At 38.0% G+C, this 21,649-nt stretch overlaps 1 protein-coding gene across 1 annotated transcript in view; it reads right to left on the bottom strand.

Annotated features, from left to right (window-relative positions):
* Positions 1-1,756: 1,756 nt before the first annotated feature.
* The window catches only part of ajap1 (adherens junctions associated protein 1), a 97,782-nt gene continuing 77,889 nt past the window's right edge, over positions 1,757-21,649 (bottom strand). Inside the window, exons 3-6 of the mRNA XM_074681702.1 lie at positions 16,187-16,274; positions 15,839-16,081; positions 11,804-11,936; positions 1,757-9,255 (exon numbers count right to left, since the gene is read on the bottom strand). Of these exons, the coding sequence (XP_074537803.1) occupies positions 11,864-11,936; positions 15,839-16,081; positions 16,187-16,274 (404 nt within the window). The 3' untranslated portion in view covers positions 1,757-9,255; positions 11,804-11,863. The remainder of the gene's footprint in view (positions 9,256-11,803; positions 11,937-15,838; positions 16,082-16,186; positions 16,275-21,649) is intronic.

Raw genomic sequence — 21,649 nt, 5'->3', positions numbered from 1 at the left:
CTGGACCCTGTGGAGGTGGAGACTGGCTGGGCTGGAGAGTGGTGGACGGGATGTCGTCATCTATTTTCTTATGGACCTTTTTGCAGTTTCTATACACTTTCTTACTTTTGTTTTCTTAAATGCTGTCGTGACTCCTGAATTTCCCCTCGGGGATAAATAAAGTATTTTCTATTCTATTTTCTATTCTGATAAATATAGCTTTAATGCTAACAGTATTGATTTAGAAAGCTAAATATGAGATAACTTACTAATAAATACAGAAATATAATTACTATGAAGGATATTACAAGGGGAGACCCCTACAAAGCTTTATTTATCATAGATGAAGTTTAAAAAAGGTAATCATTTAACTACTTTGATACAATATTTCTGTGTCCCTTGGGACTTGGAATCGTGTTGTGGCTTTTGCAAATCGTCTGAAACCCACTGGCTACTGTATAGATGAGCTCCGATCCACTTTCCACATTTACCTGAGAGCTGCATTTTCAGGAGAAGAACACAATGCCCCTGTGACCCAGACCCGGATAAGTGGTGGGAGATGGATGGAGGGGGGATAAACTGATATAACCTCAGTCTGAATGTATTAACACTATTCACCCTGATCAAAGCTCTATCACTGATTCAAAGAAACCTCCAAAAGCAGCAGCCCGTTCTGTTTTACATTTTATTAATAGCAACATCAGAGTACTAAATGTACAGAGGACGAATTCAATGAGAATCGCATTTACAGTGCTTGCAAATACAGAGCTTAGTAGTACAAGAGTAACCAAATCAAAGTTACTTGGAAATTGAAACGTTTACCAATAACTACAAAAAGAAGAAATGTGGTTCATAAGACACACAAAAAAAATTATACAACACTTAGCTGTCACAGAGACAGACTGGAGTCCCTTTGTGTAGTTGTGTTATATGTGTGAGTGTGTCTGTGTGTGTTTGTAGATACTATAGTCATAGGTTTTATACAAAAGTTAACAGAGGTACTCATTGATATATTAAACACAAATATAAAAAGTTTAAGAGTCACAAAGTACAAACTCTTCATTTTTATGGCGACAACACAACTCAAATCAGGTTCCTTCATGGTAGGTATGGGTGTGATTGTAAGTCGGCTTCAATGAGCATGCCCCAACGTGACCCCGCCCTCCCCCATACAGACACACACACACAAAGCCCCTCCCCCTCCCCCATAAAGAAACTACCTATAAAACCTCCCCATCCCTGGAAAGTGAGACTGTATGATGAAGTTGATGGTTTCATTATTATTTTTTTTTTACCACTCTGTCCATTTTCATCAATTCACAAAAAAACAAGCAATCATTGATAAACATTCTGCTTTTATCCCCTGTGTCTCTGACATGTCACTCGTTCTGGGGTTACACTCTCTCCTTAGAGACACTGGACAGCATCGGAGGCCTTTACTGTACCTTAAATTGCAGTTTGAAGCTGCAGTTTGGGTCATGCAGCTACTCTGCATCGAGCAAGAAAACAACAGAATAACTAAAATGTTGCAAACAATGTGTTGTTTCTCTTTTAATGTTTCTCTCTTTTCAAGTCTTTGACTTTATTGATGAGCACCGACAGTGACAGTGCCTTAGCTCTTGTACATAGAAAAAGTAAAAACATGACCCAAGAGGAGAGCCACGGCTCTCCGCTTTAGATACAGTAAGCGCACAGTATGTGATTTTGTGAAACGATGGGGAGAAACAAAATGAGGAGCTACAGATTTCTGACAGTTAAAAATGTATTCAGTGAAGAGTCTTATCCGTTTAAATATGTTTTGCCTTTCTTTGTCCTTTCCTCTAACTTCGGCTTTACATTCCTAAATGAAGTGTCTGCTCAGTGCTGTCTAATCTTCCTCTCGGAGAAAACCTGCTATCATTTCTTTTGAAAACTTCAAGTTATCACTACGTCAGCATCAAACTGTGAAACACCTCTGAATGCTTATCACAGACCCTCAGGCCATGATTAACTGGAGTGAAAGCACTGATTATTTTCCACCCGTGAATCCTTTTGATCATCTTTAAAAAAATAAAAAAAAAGCCTTGAAGGTTTTCTGCCATTATATAATGCAAAATAAACATACCTTTATACTTTGCAAGTCTGATGTGCAAACAGGAATCACAGTCCTTGCAAAGAGGTGTGCAGAGCAACCTTCAATTTGACAGGAAAATCCATGCTGATTGATAGCTTGTTTGTGCTAAAGGGGGCTTCTGAGGAGACACTTTTACCGTGGAGAAAAAAAAAAAGGCATATGTAGTCTTTGGTGTCTGTTTAAGATGTTTCTACAACCCCCTCCCTTTTCAACTCTCCCTGCTGCCTTTGACTCTTTGACTTCTGTCACAGGACATTGTGGGGCTGGATTTAAACTGGTGAAGGGGGATCATCATCCTCTTTCTTAGGTATAAAACAACGGTTTTCACCCAAACTGAAGCTGGATACATGGGTTTTACCTGGCAGCAGGGATTTAAGCAAAGTAAAAGTAAAAACATTCTGCTCAACTGAGTTAAATGTTGAGGATTTGAAACAAAATCTCTTAATAAATATTTGTTTTCTATTTCCTAGAAGTCAGTGTTCACTGCAAAAAAAAAAAAAAAAAAAGAGTTTTTGATGATGATCACGTGTTTTTGTTCCATTTTTAGTAGAAAATGTCTTTTCAGACTTATAATGAGCCACATTCACTGGAACAGTCCAGAAAAATGTCTTATTTCAATTTGTTTAAGACAAAAAATTAGGTCTGAATTGCTTGTAATAAGTAAAAAAAAATAATAAATGAATTAAAAAAATGTGCAAATGGGGTGAGAAAAATGTGCTCGTCAAGTTTCTTGAATTTAGAATTATCTCTTAATACAAGAAACTTTTCTCTTACCCCATTGGCGAACTGTTGGTTTTTTTATGTCTAAAAAGACATTTTCTACTAAAAATAGGACAAAAACACTTGATAAGAATTCTTTTGCAGTGTTGAGTGTACAACTTGTTAAAAACACAATGTGTCTTGGAGGTTGAAGAATATAAACAACATACCACCGCCTTGTTGTGTAAGCTAAGCTTTTCATTAAGCAACAGCTCGCTGCATTTTTGTTTATCTACGGTGTTTTTAGGCATGGAGAGTTATCTGTGATATAAACTGATCATTAACTTTAACTTCCACTTCCCAGACATATTAGTATCTGCATCCTAGCAAACAGTTCAGGGCACCTGATCTGGCTCTGACTCAGGTGTGGCGTCTTTACCTGGCGCTGGAAAACAGATGTGCTGTAGCATGGAAGGCCCAGACAGGAAGAGCAGCAACTATCACACACTGAACTTTAAACTGGACCAGGATGCTGGTCAAGTTATTCTTCACTGTTCCACCAAGCGTTCAATAAATAATATCACACGTTACTCAATTGGAAACTATTAGCAGTGGTTATTGCACCTAAATGTCTAACCAATAAGGATGTAAAGCTTCCTTCCATGTGAGAAAAAACAGCAATTAGAAACAGAAGCTCACATTTCTCCATTGATGTGAGGGTTAAAAAAATAAATAATTGCTTAAAGGGACTGTAAGGACTGTCTGTTTGAAGTGGATTGCAGGGACACCTTTTGGCCCGGAGTTGCGTGCAAACTGACCTGATGACATGACTCTTAACAAAGCCTTGGTTTGTTTGGGAATGAATGGAGATCAGATCTTCTTTTTAACTCTACTTTTCTTTGTTCAAGACAACTTTTTACCAGGTACAACGCCACAAGGTATGGTATTTATCAACAGTTATGTAGTGCTATGGTTTGAAACGTGACAACAAGCAAACATTTTTAGTTTGTACCATAGTTTAGTAGCCGGCTATATTTAGCTCTACTCACAGCCTGATGCTCTGAGACATGTCTGTAACATGTAATGTTGGTGAATCCTGGTTATGTCTGACCAGTCATCTACCGAGCAAGGCCTTTAGCCTGTGTTTTAGCCTTTAGCCCATGTTTTAGCCATTAGCCCATATTTCAGTCTTTTGCCTATTTTTTAGCCTGTAGCTCATGTGTGGTAGTCTTTAGCTTATGTTTCAGTCTTTAGCTCATGTTTTAGCCTTAAGCTCGTGTTTTAGCCTTTAGCTCATGCTCCATCACTCTCCTGTTCATCTGCTCTTCTGTCCTTCTTCTGTCTGACAGTTATAGGCTCCAGTTTCCACGATCACAAGACTTGGATGTGCTGTAAAATAATCCAGTCCTATGCGACCTGTTTGGAAAGTTGAGAAACAACTGTTTGATAATGCTAATAATCTTATTTTAAGTTGTGGACTAGAACCAGGCATATATATAAAGAAAGAAGAGTTTTTTCCACTTCATGCAGAAAGTCCTCATAGTCCCTTCAATGATCATTAGGCCATATTCAACTTCTCTTAAACTGAGTATTGGACAAAATAGAAAATAAAGTCAGCCACTCTGCACTGATTGCATACTTTTTCAACTTGACACATTCAGAGAGCGTGGATCACCAGGAGCCTTGGTTTGCACTGAATGCAAAAGGCCAAGGTCCCTTAATCAGCAACCAGAACTATGACTGTCTGTAGACAAGAATCTGAAAGGACACCTCAGACAGTGGAACTACATCCTATCTGCTCATGGCCTTGCCCCCTTTTTATTCTGGTGATGGAAAAATGAACAGGACTTTTGTGTAGAAATCTCTGAACAGACGGTTATACGTTTCCCAGCCAGCCGTGAAAACATCGAAACACAGGATGTGATTCCAGCTTCTTTCTGATCCACTCAGCACTAAGTTACTGTCAGACACTTTCCCTGATAAACACACTCTCTAGTCTCTGAGCTACTGCAGCGTCTACTAAAGTATTATACTGGTTAGCTGAATATATAATACAAGTACTGCTTCAAAGTGCAGGTAGGAAGCTTGGCACAAGGTTATTTTGTGTTTTTAAAAGAAATACTGTTGTACACATGTAAACAAAGACACTATTCCCAACCTAGTTTAACCTTCCCAAAAATGAGAGGTCTTGAAAAACACACCTGTACACAAATAGAAGCAAATATATAGAAAATACATTTACATGTGTATAATATACAGTAAGTTTTCATAACCCTCTGACTAGTAAGATAACACTCTTCTTTCAAAAAAATATATATATATGTCAAAGAAGCAACTCCACAGCCTGACACACACGAGAGGCTGAATTGGTATGGGTCATTCATGAGAGTGGTTTCCTGTTGTGAATGGGCAAATCAGAAGTTTTGCACCACAGTGTTTATTCTTTGCTGTCTCAACACCTCTGTAATGGCTCACATTTACGAATTATGATCTCTGTGGGACAACCTGTTCCTCTCAATCCTTTTTTTTTTTTTTTTTTTTTTTTTTTGACAGTGAGCCCCCAAAAAGCTCCTATAAGCCAAACAACATTGGTGACACCCATTAAAACACCCCCTTTTTCCATCTGTACATATTGCTGTCTGCAGCCAACATTTACAATTGCAGAGTTTAACTTGTGCTTTGTACAAACCCACAGCACAATGAAAGGTAGATTCATAGGTGGCTTTCTTTCTCAAAAAGCTTCATAGCACAAAGGTTATCTGGCTTCCAGAGCTTGAGGTTGACAGCAGAATCATGGGTGCTAAAATTCTCTTTAATCATCCTCTCCCTGCACAACGAGTCCTCACACCTTGACTCAAGAGAGTTTCAACCAATTTGGCCCCATTTTGATGTTTTTTTATTCATAACCCCCTTACCTCAGGAATACACTGACAGTGTGTGAGTGTTTAAGAAAATTTGAATCCATTCCTAAAAGTCTGTACTTTAGTTCCGGTTGGCTTTCTTTAGGCAGAATCCAATCATTTTGATTGTGCACATCTGCCACTTCCTGGCTGTGATAGCTGAAGTCTGATATGCTAGTGATATTGTCCTCAAGTATTGAGAAGATCTGGCCCTTGAGAGCGCTAGCTAACACTTAGTACACACTGAATGATAGAATTCTTTCCTGCTTGTATCTCGAGTGAAAAATACACATTCGAGCAAAGCTGAAATGCCTTTTTCAGGTCTTCATTAACATATTTGTGTTTTCACGCGTGTCCCCCAAATTCAGGAGAAATTTTAGCATCTATCTTCAGGAAACAGGTACGCAACCTTCTCAATCATGTTACACGTTTCAGTAAAAAAAAAAAAAAAAAAATCGAAAATGAGCAGGGGTATCTTTCTCTGGTTGTGTCCGAAATCACTCACTCATTCTCTACTCACTGTATCGTGAATTAGATATAGTGGACTATGTAGTCCACTCATTCAGCAAGCAACATTTCAGACAATTGCTGATGGAGAGCTTTTTCTTGAGCAATGTAAAACAGCAGGGATTTCAGTGATAACTTATGTTAAACTTGGCTCATTTTTCCACAATAAGCAAATATAATAATTACATTAAGCACATGTTTTGTTTTGTTTTAAATAGATAAACACCAAACATGTATTTGCGCCACAACTTGTGCTGTGTATAAGAATTACAAGGTCCAGTGAATGCATAACCCACGGTTCAGCTTCCAATGTCCGTAATCCATGTATCATTCATTAATATAAATAAATGAAAATCTGTTTGTTTTTCAACAATCCGTTTGTTTATATGAATGATAGTTGAATTATGTGCCACGGCCTGATTTTTATTTCATTATTTATTTTCTCCATTTATCGTGACCTAGAAGTTGTAACTTCTCCGACTCGATGGTAATTGTATGTGCTATGATGGACAGCTGTGACAGCTCCAAGTAGCCAAAGGAGTGACTCCTAAGGTTGAGAGCCTAGTGCACATTACTGCCACCTCCTGCTCTGGAGAGGTGTTGCAGATGGGATTTCTACTCAAACCAATTAGGTTGAGTTAACATAAAGCAATCTTGTAGTTTTAACGATTTTACACATCATGCTAAAGCAACATGATTTAATCATGTTTAACCACTAAACGTGAAATAATCTAGTAGAAGCTACATGTTTTACTTATGTTGGTTGACCAAACACCTATGTTGATTTTTTTTTTGAGTGCATGACAACTAAAAAAATCAGAAGGATCTTTCAGGTGTGTTCTTTTAAATCACGCCATATGTTTCTCGTTAAGTTGTAAAACATATGGTGTTGTGGAGTCAAATGGAGTTGTAGAACGTCAGAGTTAAACACAGAGCTACATGTTTTTCTTGGACAGTATGTAATGTTGTTTCATGTTAACAGTAATCATTAATCAGCCATGTCTTCTGTTTGAACCACAATGCATGATGGTAAATGAGCATCACATATGCACTAGTGGGATGCATTGACTATTCAGGGTATGACCATGCTTACTTAGAATTTCAGCAACACTAAAAAATGGCGTATTCACTATGAAGTGAACAGGGAGTGATTTCAGACACAGCCTCTGTTTGAGTTTGTAGGTTACGTTAATAAACTGGTACAGGAATCTATATTTCTGACTGAATCTGTTTCAACCTTTCAGTTTCCAGATCTAAAACCATCAGTTAAATTTTATTGTTTGTCCGAAACAGCTAGAGCTCGACAGACCTGAGGCAGTATGAATGTCCTGTCTAGCTCTACGCAGTTTGCCCTTACTCCATCTAAGCCTGAATTTGCTGCTATGGGGATGTGTTGCAGCAAGTGATCTTACGCTACGGTACCCTTTTTTGTTTACTATTCCATTAAGTCAATCAGGTGCAAATCCTTCATAATAATAACAATGATAAGTAACTGGAGTGCCAGTGGATTGGCTTTGCACCATTCACGTTCCAGTGACTTTCTTATTAATAATCTCAGTTTGGATTAGAGTAGAAATTAAAGCTGGGGTAGGCAGATTAGGAGAAGCTATTAAGAGTAGGATGTGAATACCTAACCACAACAATGGGAGAGCTGTCAACAGCTGTTGACAGATGTCGGTGAACTGCCTGGATACTAGTGGGGGATGATGTCAGGATGTGCTCCAAATCAAGAACCACACTGCACACCTGAGCAGTGCCTGCAGTTCTGAGCCGAGCTTTGAGTTTGTCTTGATTTATTGCCTTTAATAATTCTATTTTTTCTCTTAAATTTCACGTCTGTGGCTTATGATACATGTGTAGACAGTTAACTTTCCTCTGATCGTTCACAGTATTTTTATTTTTATTTTTTTGCAGAGAATTCTGTGAGGTATGATAAGCAAACAACCTGTTCTCTTTTATGCGTTGTGCTGCAGCAGCAGTGAGCTGAGCGCAGGCGAGCTGCACGCCAACATGCATGCTGGGATGACAAGCAAAGAGGTTCTGTGACACACCAATGTGGACCAAGCTCAACCAAACAACTTATTTCATGTTCCTACTCGAGTGTGAGACTAGCTGGTCAGTTTAAAGTTGTGGGAAAAAAATGCCTGTATGCAAACAGGCAGCTGATGTAGGCAGATAAACTGGGAGGTAGATCATTTCATGCAGGGTGGATGAAATGATCAAACAGGTTTGTGAATTTTTGATTTAGTGTTTTTTTGTGAGGATATAAAGAGAATTTTACAAAAGAAGCTTCTCAGGAGTATATTGCCTACCCTAGCTTTAACAGTGCTGAATCCTCAGTGCTTTAGACCTTTACTGTAAGGTCTGTGGTTGACTCTTTTGTTTAAAAAAATAGACATACCTATTCTGTTTTTAAAATGGGACCCATAGAAACAATTTCCTAAAATCAAATATTTCAATAAAGCATATACCGTTTCTTTTTCCCACCCTCTCAGACGAATAGAATAGTGCGTGATATAAATATCTTTTACACTCTTTTATAGCACATTTCTTAAAACTAGTTCAAAACATATTCAAATACATTTGTCACATTTTTATCGTTCACATTTCTTAATAAAAAAAAAAAAGGAAAAAAGAAAAAATATGTAGTTGAAGTTGATACAGGGTTAATATAGCACTCATTAAGTCCATAAGTTGTGGTTGCATCTTCCTGCTATCCATGTTGTGGCACATAGTGGCATTATTGGCACATTGTTCAGAAATACAGTTCATCTTCCACCCACAGTAGCTCCGTGGATTCCTTTTTTTCTTAAATGTCAAGTGTTTTCATCTTGAGACCTATTTGAAGTCCACAGTCTTGTCCCCCTCATCCTGTAAATATACCTATATATAATCTTGAACTAAATGACTGTACGTTCCTGGAAATATGGAGTGGCAGCGATGTGGCTGCTCTGCTTGTCATCTCTAAAAAAATAAATATCTTAACCAGTGTCCAAAGAGTGATCAAACTATTTTACAAAAGACGTTGTTTTTGTGTTTCTTGTTTCCAACCGGATCCTGTGGAGAGATGGAGAGAAAGCTGAATTACTGCTCATGCACAGATATCAAACTGCTTCACTTATGTTTAGGAAATGAGTATCTACTTTCTGCTTGGAAAAAAAAAGCAGCCCTGGGCCTTTCCATGAAGTGAAAGAAAATGTCTTTGCTGCACTAAATTCTGTGTTAAGTCCTGCTGTTCCATGCAGTTAAGCCTCGGAAACACATTTAATTTGCAGCATAATGATAAGGGATCTTAAAACGGCAGCGTTGGGAGCATGCAGCAGAGAGCTGAGATGACTGAAACTAATGTGCGCTCAGATAACGGCGAGGCACTGTCCTCTCGCTGCACTACCTGAAGGAAATGTGTTCCTTGTAAAATCTGGGTCAGTGGCTGACGTTACACTTCTCCTCAGTGTCCAGCAACAACACTGAGGACCAGAGCGCTTGTTTAACTTTCACACTCTGTGTTACAGACGCAGGCTGCTCAGGTATGGATCAGCCAGGCAAAGACAGCATAAAATAATCAGTTAGTGGTGAATGTGACAGAACCCTGATAAAAGGCGTTAATAAACAAAGTGCAGCAGATAAGACAAGAGAATCATTCAAACCGTGATGCAAACATGAAATTTGGCACAAAAACTCTCCAAGGACCAATTTTTTATAAAGTAATGTTGAAAATTCATTATGGTGCCCATTTTTCAACATAGCTGACGTGGCTGATATTTCTATCAAATGCTCATTGTTTCAATAGCATAAATGGTGATGCAAGTCTCTAATATGGCTAAGATTTTCTTAGAGGGCCACTCTTTTGAAAAAAACAAACACAAAAATATTACACACTTTAAAGCTCAAGCTGGTGGCCAATTTGTCAAGATGGACACCATATCTATCAGACGCCTCGTATTCTATTAGTTAAAATGGTGATCCAATAATGAAATTTGGCACAAATTCTTGCTAAAACCCACTCTTTTGAAAAATGATGTTTGATGCTGAAAAATTCATGTTGGTGCCCATTTTTCAACATGGCGGACGTGGCTGCTATTTCTATCGAATGCTCATTATTCCAATAGCTTGAATGGCGATACAAGTTTGAAATTTGGCACAAATTCTCTCTGAGGACAAAAACGAAACAAAACTTAACAAAAACATTAGACTTTTTAAAATTAAAGATGGTGGCCAATTTGTCAAGATGGACACCATATCTATCAGACTCCTCTTATTCTATTAGTTAAAATGGTGATCCAATAATGAAATTTGGCACAAATTCTTGCTAAAACCCACCCTTTTGAAAAATGATGTTTGACATTGAAAAATTCATGTTGGTGCCCATTTTTCAACATGGCGGACGTGGCTGCTATTTCTATCGAATGCTCATTATTTCAATAGCTTGAATGGCGATACAAGTTTGAAATTTGGTTCAAATTCTCTCTGAGGACAAAAACAAAACAAAACAAAACAAAAATGTTAGACTTTTCAAAATTAAAGATGGTGGCCAGTTTTGTCAAGATTCAAATCATTTCCATCAAGTGCCCATTATTTCATTAGTTCAAACGCTGATGCAAAAATGAAATTTGGCACAAATACTTTCTAAATTACATCTTTTGGAAAAAGGTGCTTGCCACTTAAAATTGTTGCTGCTGATTACTACAGTAGTTGGGGTGGTGATGCAGGCACGACATTTGGTAGATGTTCTCCAGAGGAGTAATGAAATCCCAGATGCATTAATTAATTATTCGATAGAAATGACGGCCATCTTGAAAAAAAATGCCTTTTTTAAATAATGAGTGCCAACCACCTGTATCCAAAAGTTTTCTTTAGAAAGTATTTGTGTAAAATTTCATGTTTTCTTTATCGTTTCAACTGTTGAAATGATGAGCATTTAATAGAAATGGCAGCCATCTTGATTTTTCCAGAGTCTAACATTATTCCAGGGCGTCTTTTTTGGAGCAAAAAAGCGAGCTAAAGTGTCCTCTTGGGAGCCAAAATGTGTGCTAATGTGTCTTTGTTGAACCAAAATGTGTGCTTAAGTGCCCTTTTGGTTGGCAAACACACTAAATTGGCCTCTGGGGTGAAAAAAAAAACCAACAAAAAAAAAATGGTAAAACTGCCCCCTGACTGGTTGAAATATGAAAGACTGTCATCTTGGGTGGCAAAAACTCATGCTGTATGTGCTTTTTTTTTTTTTTTTTTTTTTTTTTTTTTTTTTTTTTGCCCCTGCCCTTCAAAAAGTCTGTACACACCCCTGCCAAGAAGCATCGTAACAAAGATCTACCAAACACAAACTGCCTTACTTTTTGTGACAAGTTTATAAAACTAAATGATTAGTCAAAACACTGGCCTCAAAACTGATTTACTCTCATATCCAAGCATTTTATTTTCCCAAAAAGTTTATTTTCCCAAACTAGACTTATAAGCTCTTTTTTCACTAACGTGGAAAAGATGCAGGAGAGTGTAATTGTGTCAGATATTACAAACGTATGCCAGGCTTCCTTCTGTTCCCAAAGTGGGGCAGGTGGCCAAGGCTCATTCTCTGATTTGTAATACAACAAAGAAGCACAGTACCCACCAGAATGTGAAAAGAGGAAGTGTCCTCCACCCACAGGAAGTCAACAAAGCTCACAGCTTGTCAACATGAGATCTCAAACCACTTTTCTGACACAAAGGCCACAGGAATCAGTTGTCGTTCAGTGGGGGAAGGCCTGTGGAAGAAAGTACAACAGGGAAGAGATTAAAGCAGGCTACAGTGCTTTCATCTGATTCATACTTTACTTTTTTTTAAAAGTTTATAACCAGTTACTGCAGCGAATTAAATCATCAAAAATGATTTCAATGACTTTGTTCTTCTTGTTCTCTTTCACTGTCATTCATTTATTCTTCAGTTCCTTCTCTTACATAAGAGGCATCCTCTTTCATCACAGGTAGCTCAAAAATGCTTTCAAGTGAAAAGAGGTGTGTAGCCCAGAGTGCATTTTATGTTCAAAAGAACAAACAAACAAAAACAGAACAGACTCTAATTTTGTCTCGGTGGCGGTTTTTTTGTCAGTTGTTTGATATTTTTTATTTCAGGCATAAATGTTGAATGTGTGGCATTTTTATAACAACCCCTTAGACTGACAGCGCACTTTCAAAGGAAATGATATCAGATGGCAAAATGTATAAGAACATAGTTTCAATAATTACAGAGTATGATTCAAGACAACTCTCTTTCATCTGTTTGTATTTGTCCTGTTTTTGCAGGAGTGTACAGCTGCCACGCCACAACAAAACAACAACTCATCACATTGTAACGTGATCCTGAATTGTGACATTATTATTATGTAAGGCAAATACTGTTCACTGCTGCAGTCTTTGTTAGAACATCCTTAAAAAAGAGATTTTTAATTCCAATGAGGTTTGTCCTGGTTAGAAATGATAGAAATAATAAATGAAAAATAAAGAATACCTAGGCAGGAACCTTTGTGTAATAGTGGTTGCTCAGGGACCAGGACATAAAGCTGAGGTTTAACTGCATGAAGCGTCTGTTGTTCATTTATATATTGAGCCTCCAATGAACTTTTACAATACAGATTAAATAACCTGGAAGTTATAAACTGGCAAGTTTTTGGCAGCGTTGGGTGGTGCAGTTTGTATCTGTGGAGCCTTTCATGCTCCTTAAGTTTATCCATGACGAACGAAGGTGCCTTGACAGAGTTGGCTGTCAACCAACGTGATGTACAGAAATGAGATGCACAGAATTGACACAAGAAAACCCCTTTTTTCCAAACTACAGGGGTCAGTGTATCACAAACCCACATCTACCATCATACTTGAAGGTGCTATGAGGAGGATCTGTTTTAAAAACGTGACTTTTAACCAGACGTGCATTTGTTCAAGAACACTTTTTACAATGCGATGAGGTAAAGTATTTATCAGCACAGTTACATAGCGCTACAGTTTGAAACGTGACAACAAATAAAAGCTCTAAGTTTAATAGCAGCTTTTAATAGCCAAACTCACGTCCGATTGATGTGGTGATTTGAAGATATTATTTGGCTGTCTTGTATTCAAGTCCTCTTTTTTTCTGAAAAGTTTCATTTTCATTAAGTATAAGAGGTTAAAAACGAGGCTTTACGTAACATTTAACGATGATTGACAGCTGCTGTTCTTGTGTATTTTTTTCGGGGATCATAAAATATGTCGGGAGGTAGAGTCAGGAAGTGATTAGACTCTTGAAAGAAAAATTAATTATTATTATTTTTGTCACCCAGCTCCACTCAGATTCTCCCAGAATCCCTCATCCTCTCTACTGCGCAGACTCTGGCTCCAAACTGCTACAATGGCTGCGCCTGTGACGAGGGTATTTTGGCTTCAAAACCGTAGAATGATAAATGGCAGAGCCATGCTGTCCACTCTATAAACAGTCTATGATCATGACAAAAAGCAAACTGTCAGTAATTTAGTAGCTGTCCATACGAAGCACTGACAGCCTGGTGCTCTAAGACATGTCTGTAACATGAAACGTAAGTGAATCCTGGTTATGTCCTGCCAGTCATCTACCAATCAGAGCTAACGTAACCTCACTCTTCATTTTATTGATAGACTCTCAAGTTTGAACAGACCACTACAGAATAACTGCTGACTGTGGGTTGGAATCAACATCATCACAAACAGTTTAGCCCTTTTAGCCTTTAGCTCAGGTCGTATCACTCTCATGTTTATGTTTATGTTCCTGTTCCATGAATTTACCTTTGGGGATGAATTAAGTATTTTATCCGTCTTTATCTTTATCTATCTATATGATTATCTTTTTTTCTGCTCTTCTGTCCTTTTTCTGTCTGACAATTAGGCTCCAGTGTCCACCATCACTACAAAATTAATCACAGAAATCATTTTCAGCAGAGAAAAACACAGATCTCTCTTCTCTCTTTTAAACTTTGTCAGCTGGCGTGGTGTGGTCATAGAGACTTAGACGCGCTGTTAATCAGCCCGGTCCTGATTGGCCTGATCAGGAAATAACCTGTAACCTGTAATATTGGGGTATATAATCTCATTTTAAAATATGGATTATGATCAGGCATATATCTACAGGGGAGACTTTGGCAAGATCACTAAGAAATATCTCACAGCCCCTTTAACCAAGTAGAAGAAGCTGTCAACATCAGTTTACAACATTTTTTGGCTGATTCCTCTTCTCAGCCAAGTTTGGCCACAAAGTCTGCCAAGAATCCTGGTTATCTATGGTATCCACAGTGATCTCTGTGTGATGAATCAAATAAATGCTGGTATTTTTTGTACTTTTGACACTAGCTATTTCAGTTCGTCCATGCATCTTCGTGCAGAAGTTATACATTTTGGGAAGTGCTTGACACAGAATTTTTCAGCTTAAAAAGAACAGCAGGAGGAGGGTGAGGCTGCCAAAATGACATCATTCTTCTGCACACAGCCATGCAAAACCCAGCTTTAGTGGTGCATCATTATCTCATCGACAGTGCTCAATAACACAGGGTTCCTGCGGATCCTTGAAAAGTCTTAAAAGGTGTTGAATTCATAATTCTAAAAATAAGGCCTGAATTGGCTTTAAAAAGTCTTAAATCCAAATTTCAAAAGTCTTAAAAATTTGAACACATTGGTAAGATTTATGTTAGTTTGAAGTAAAAAAATATATTACGTAACGTTTATCTATTTTTCTAAATAATTTCCTGATTTGCTCTCGTGGCAACATCGAGTAATCACAGTAGCGGAACCAACAAAACGGTGATGTGGTTGCACCAGAAGCTTTTAAAACAGACGCATGTCTTGGTTCTACCTAGGGTGCCTGGAGAGAGAAAAAATGAGGAAAAATTGGCAAAAAAAAATCCAAAAGTGGCTTAGGGAAATTGATTATGGCAGCAAAATTGAGAATTAAATTTGAAATTAAATTTCAAAAACCATATAAAAATTTCAAAAATGGTTGTGACAGTGGCCAAAAGAGATGAATGGGGGCAAAATAGGCATAAAGTTGTAAAAATGGGGTAAAAAAAAAAGGTAAAAAGTGATGTTGTATGTAAAATAAACATTTGGTCAAAATTGCCTCTAACCCAGGTAATTCATGTGGTTTTCTTGTTTGCTAGTTTTGTTTGTTTCAATTGTGGTTTGTTGTCGACTTGTTTTTAAATTTGATTTCCAATGTCATTAAAAAAGTCTTAAAAAGCCTTAAATTTAACTTGCCTTGAGCTGTAGGAACCCTGTAACAGCAGCTCAGCATATGCATGAAGTAGAAAAGTAGAATCAATTCAATCAAGCCAACAATATAACTTTAAGAATGCTTGGTTGCAATATGTACTATGTTTTTTTCTCTCAGTTTAGTTTCATTTTATTATTATTATTATCATCATCATTATTATTATTATTATTATTATTATTATTTCATACAGGCCAGAACATTTACTCTCCTATTAATCAGGATTCAGACCATGATTCTTGAATTTCATAAGGTTGAAGCCATTAGACTCTCATTATATCAGTGATACAAACAGCAGTAGATAAAGGTATCATCATGAAACAGGTTCTTTAAACTGTCAGCACTGTCTGACAGGTGTCAGCCCGTCCCTTAAGGACAGCAAACAGTCCTGAGCCATCTCACCTGTTTCCGTTGTAAGCAGTTTTGTACACAGGCGTCTGCTGGATCATCTCATCAGTGTAAATCGGCACGGCAGTCCGAACACACTCATGGGAGCACTGTAGGCTTTCGTTGTAGGCAGTGAATATGTCCACCTTGCTGGGAACCCGAGCTGGGGTGAAGTCAGTCAGGTTTTGGCAACTTTCTTCCTGCTGGTGGATCTTGCGCTGATGGCTATTGTGGCGGCCATTTCCTGACTGCGCACAGCTACAAAAACACGCACCAAAGAGAAGAAACAAACATAAAATCATACCTTGTACCTTTAGTCGGCTATCGCAGATGTCCCTACGTGAGTAAAGGAATCTTTCCTACCAGTTTTTAAGGACGAGTGTTGTGATCAAGGCTGCGATAACCATAATGAGAGACACAGTGATTGTGATTATCTGGTGAACTGCCAAACCTGTAAAAAGACAAAAGATAGAAGTTAGACGAGGTAATTACAGTCACTTGAAGGACGAATGCTACACACCTGCTGTTCACATTCCAGAGTCACACTGTCTTTTGTCTCCTGGACTGAACAAACCCATTGCACTCCACAAAGCATGGGTGGCTGCTCACTTGACTACCCTGAACAGTTTTTCTCCTCAGTAAATATTGATGACATCCTTAGCCACTGCTTTTCATAATTGAACCACGGCATGAATTATTCCATAGCAGCACGGCCAGCTGTAACAGATAACAGGGTCCAATAAGTGCTCGGAGGTTATTCTTCTGAATGAAATCCAAATTCATTCATTCAGGGATTCAAAGGCTTTTATTGTCAGTTCTCTATGAGACATAGAGAAAATCAGAATACTGTTATCCTCTTCTGACAGTATAGGTAAAAAATTAAGTATAAGATTTATTATTATTTATTTATTTATTTTATTTATTTTACTATGAGGAAATATGAGGAAATAAAACAAAATGAAATAAAGAAGAAGACAAGATAACAGCCTGTCTATACAGTGCAGGTAGTGCAGTGTCATGGCAGCCTTAAACCTGTTTCCACTAAGTGGTTCAGTTTGGTTTGTCTCTGTGGGGCACGCATTTTGTGGAGTTTTCTTTGACTAAAACTGGGACAGGTCCATGGACTGTATAATTAATGGACATAGTCTCCCTGACGTCACCTGTCTGTTTCTAGAACTGATTTTTGGGGCAAATCGGCTTTCCCAGCCATACAGGAAGTGATGGGGGCTTCAAGTACAGCTATAGGGCACTTGTCAGTCATGTGAGCTGAGCTGTGCCTCTGATTGGGTGAGCTCATGATCTCAAAGGGCATATTGCAGGTTAATTTTTTTGGAAAATTAACACTTAATATCTGATAAAGGCAGTAGAATAAGTCAATCCCTGATTGTGTATGTTGTTCAACAAAAAAGGTACAAATTTAGAGGAAAAATTTGCTGTTTTCAGTATAACTGTTTAAAACGCTTTTTTTTCCAACGTCACGTCACTTGACATAACAATAGGGACTTGCATTACCTTACTTGAGCCAATGCAAATTACAGGTTGCCATGAGTGAAATCAGGTATTTCAGGCAGTGTTCGACATTGGTAATAATGACCAACACTTCACTTTGTGAAAATAACTTTCTTCTGTTTGGAAATTGGCGTCACAAAACAGCATTAAACTGATGACTTACACGCTGCCTACCAAGAAGGGCACTGTTGGCTGTGGAAACACAAACAGGATCAGGCTTTACCAACCCAACCCGTACCCAACTATACCAATCCATAGAACACAGGAACATGTGTGGTGTAACAGTTTTTCTTCAGATAAGTGAAGGAGGGGGCCAATACCCACTTAAAGAATGCAAGTCTCAGAATGCAACTACCAGCAACTTATGAAAGGAAACAAGACCCGAATATAACACAAGCAACATCCTTAGAAAAAAAAGCTGTTAGCCTTTATGTGGGTGCTAAGATAGATAGATAGATAGATAGATAGATAGATAGATAGATAGATAGATAGATAGATAGATAGATAGATAGATAGATAGATAGATAGATAGATAGATAGATGGGGTCAGTTTTCGTGAACTGTCAGATTAAGAACTCTTAAGGTATTTTAATGAGACAGATAGTACCTCATTTCCATCACTCTCAATGAAACGGCTGCTTTTTGAGCAAGACACTGAACTTCAAGTTGCTCCCTCAATCCTTTGGAGTGTTTGTGAGTGACCCATACTGACTGGTAGTTGTACATTTGGAGCAGCAACCTCTGCTATCAGTATTAAAATTTGTGAACTCTAATGAGAGAAGCATCAAAGCCCTTTGTGTGTTCAGAGATGTGGAAACGCTTTACAGAAGTGTAGTTCATTCACCTTTTACACCATGCCTCAGCCTTCCTTCTTTTTTAATGTTTCACATCAAATTGATCCCTTCATACCAGCCCCTGCACAGAAACACCTGAGGTGCTTTTTAATCATATTTTCTCACATGAGAGTACACCAGTACATTTAGCCTGAGGCTTAGATTATAACTTTAACTGACTGAGAACAAATTACTTGATACGGCAGATCAAAAACTATTTGATCAAATGTGATCCTGGTAGGTAGTGGATGCTTTGAAAATAAAGTCTGTTAATAAATGCAGGCTTGAGGAACGAGGATACTCTTGAGCACTTAATGCTAATCCTGAGAACAGGAAAGAAGACTCATTCATTGTTTTCACAACTCCAGTCTTAAAATGTCCGTGAACTAAAACAAAAAGACGAATAGTTTCTGGAAATAAACACTCAATAAATGAGTAAGGACTGTTTATTTGGCTTTTGATCAGGACAATAAAAAAATCAAACTGGATGTGAAAAAGATGCAACAGCAGTGCAAATAGAATCAATGTCGAGCTTTACTTAATTATTTACAAAAAAATAAAATGTTTTCCGTTTATAGCTCCAATAGTTTACTACTTTGGTCACACAAAATCAATTTCAAATTTTATTTTCAAAAAATTTTGCACTGTGTTTTGCCAGCTCTAAAAAGGAGAAGTGTTTTCAACATAGAATATAGACTGTAAAAAAAAATAATAGAAAAAAAATGTTGAAAAAAAAAAGTCTGTTATTTCCCTCATCTCGTTGTTAGGTCGCCACAGGAACTGCTCCCCATGGTGGCTGTTTAAAAACTCTGTCTTTTAAAAAATGTACATACAAGTTCATTTTTCTTTTCTTTTATTTTTTGATGTATAAGTTTTGTAAACTTTAAGTTTTTGTGTAATGTCACTAAGTTCACACAGTTTGCCTCACATAGTTTGTTTTACAAGTTTGAGTGTAGATCTTTCCAAGGTCAATCCTGGCTCGTCCTCCTCAACCCCCCTGTCATCAAGCTCTGTTCGAGCCTGATAACGAGCCATTCATTTGAATCAGGTGTGCTGGAGTGGGGTAACATCTAAAACATGCAGGGCAGGGGGTCCTCCAAGACCAGGGTTGGGTAACACTGCTCTAAGGCATTTAACTCACATTTACCTTACTGTTTTTTGGTACATTGTAAATAAATAAATAAATAAATAAATAAATATATATATATATATATATATATATATATATATATATATATATTGCCAGGCGCCGCCCTATTGAGTATGGCTGCATGTTACAGCAGCTCTCTCTTCTTCGCCCCCTTAATTTTTTTCGTCTCTTTTTCGTCATCTTTGTATTTGGAGTGGATCATTACTTTGTATGGCTCATTTGTTGGTCATGGACTCCAAATTTGGCTTCAGTGATATTTTTACTACTTATCTCCTGTGTTTGTCTGGAGATCCTACATGTAACCATAGCTGCATTGTTAGCATGTGAATTCAGCTGTTAGCAGCCTGTAGCATGTCAATGCTAACTGGTGTAAGGCCTGATGTCTTCCCACAAGGTAAGGAGAAGGAGGTGAGGACAACATGCTGGTTCTCAGGTGTGAGCTAAGAGGTGACGACATGGACCTGTCCTTCCATCCATCGTTATTGGGAACGTAAGATCTATCTCCAGTAAGATGGACAAGCTAGCTGTGCTAACCTAGCAACAGAGGGAATACCAGAGGGCAGAGTAGCATCATGCTATTCACAGACATGGCTAACAAAACTAACATCAGACACCAACACCATGTTGGAAGAGCTTCACCTGCTGTGAGCAGACAGGATCCAGGAGACAGAGATGGAGCATGACTGAAGAAGCTCAGCCTGTGGAGATGGAGACTGGCTGGGCTGGAGAATGATGGACAAGCTGTCATCATTTATTTTCTTATGGACCTTTTTGCACTTTCTATACACTTTCTTACTTTTGTTTTCTTGATTGCTGCTGTGACTTCAACTTCCTTGTGCTTGTTACAATGAAATTAAAGTTCAATCCTTTTCTATTCTATTATAAACATAACTCAATGGCTCCACTGGAGCTTTCACACAGCAGAGAGTTGCTATCTGAACAGTCTGAAAAATAAGTAGAAGGTGAGTTTTGGCAAACAAATCAACAACTGTGCAATTCATGATCTTTTTCCGGAGTCCCCTTTCTTAGATACATGTTCCAGATCACTGTTTACCTGATCATACAGATAAACTTTTAGAATACACTGGTGAAGAAAATGGTACGGCATTTTCTCCACTATTCTTCAACAATGGTATTTTAAAACACCTAATGGTCAGATAAGGATGATCTTACGTAAGAGCAGATGAATCAAACTGGTGTTGTCTGTTGCCCTTAAGCAAAGAAAGCAAACAACCTCTAAGTTTAACCCAGCACTAACCTTCAGCACTGCAGGCTGTTTCACCATAATTTCACGTGATTTGTCACGACTCCCAAACATCCAGATTAAAGCTTCATTTTAAGCAATGAGCAAGCAATAAAATGTGAGTTTTTCTAAAATTAGAAACTACACAGCTTTTGCTGATGCACCACGACATAACAAGCTCCCAGATATGAAAGTGCATCAAAGCATGCCTGCTCGCTGTATTTGTTCTGAATGAGTAAATTACAAAAGCATTTTTCCTGTTTTAACTACTAAGAGTTGTGTGCTGATCTCTCACTTTTGCCAGAGGACAGTAATTCAAAAAGGAAACTGTGCCGTACATGTCTGGAATACGGATTAGTGAGTCTGTTTTTAAAGTTGTGTACGTCCACTGATAGAGCACCTCGGATGAGATGACACACCGTGTGATGGGAAGGAGAAACAAAAAAGAAAACCAGTCGTAATAAAAATGCAAAAATAAACCGTAATCACATCACTTCACTATCAGGCAGCTGCCCAGCCGGGATCCAAAGCAATTTGTCTTTGGGATGTTCAAAAGGTAGAGCTGCCCCGTCGATTTGGAAAAGCACACGGCCTCTCCTATTCCTGCTCGCTTCTTGGACGGCCTCCTCCTGGATAATAAACTTCTGCTGGCAGGCCCATGTTAAAGGCAGGCCAGGTCAACCTTGGATTAACGGTATCTCTGGCTGTCGCAGGACAGCTTTACCTTTGCGGTCCAATCAAAGTCCCTTCCACAGCAAATGCAGATTAACTTATCTGACAAGTACTTTGCATTTCTCTCATATCCTCTGTCTATCCTCACTCCGTCTCCTTTTCTCTGCCTGTCTCTGGCTGGCTGTCAGGACTGCTCAGTTAAAACAGTTTGTCACATTATCACATAAGTCAAACATGATAGGGCGCAAGGAATCCCAAAAGATTCAGAATTAAATAAATAAAAACAACATTTTAAAATAAAAACCATTTTGATAAATAACAGACAAATACATAATATGGCCATTTAATTGTGAAATAAGGCAATGTTATAATGGGATATGTTTTATTATTCTTTTATAAAATATTTCATAATGATTATT

This window comes from Halichoeres trimaculatus, unplaced genomic scaffold (assembly GCF_033239565.1).
Source record: "Halichoeres trimaculatus isolate MK-OKI-2021-1 unplaced genomic scaffold, fHalTri1.1 fHalTri1_scaffold_11, whole genome shotgun sequence".
NCBI lineage: Eukaryota > Metazoa > Chordata > Actinopteri > Labriformes > Labridae > Halichoeres > Halichoeres trimaculatus.
Note: the sequence above shows the minus strand (reverse complement) of the source record. Positions and strands in the feature narration are given on the sequence as shown.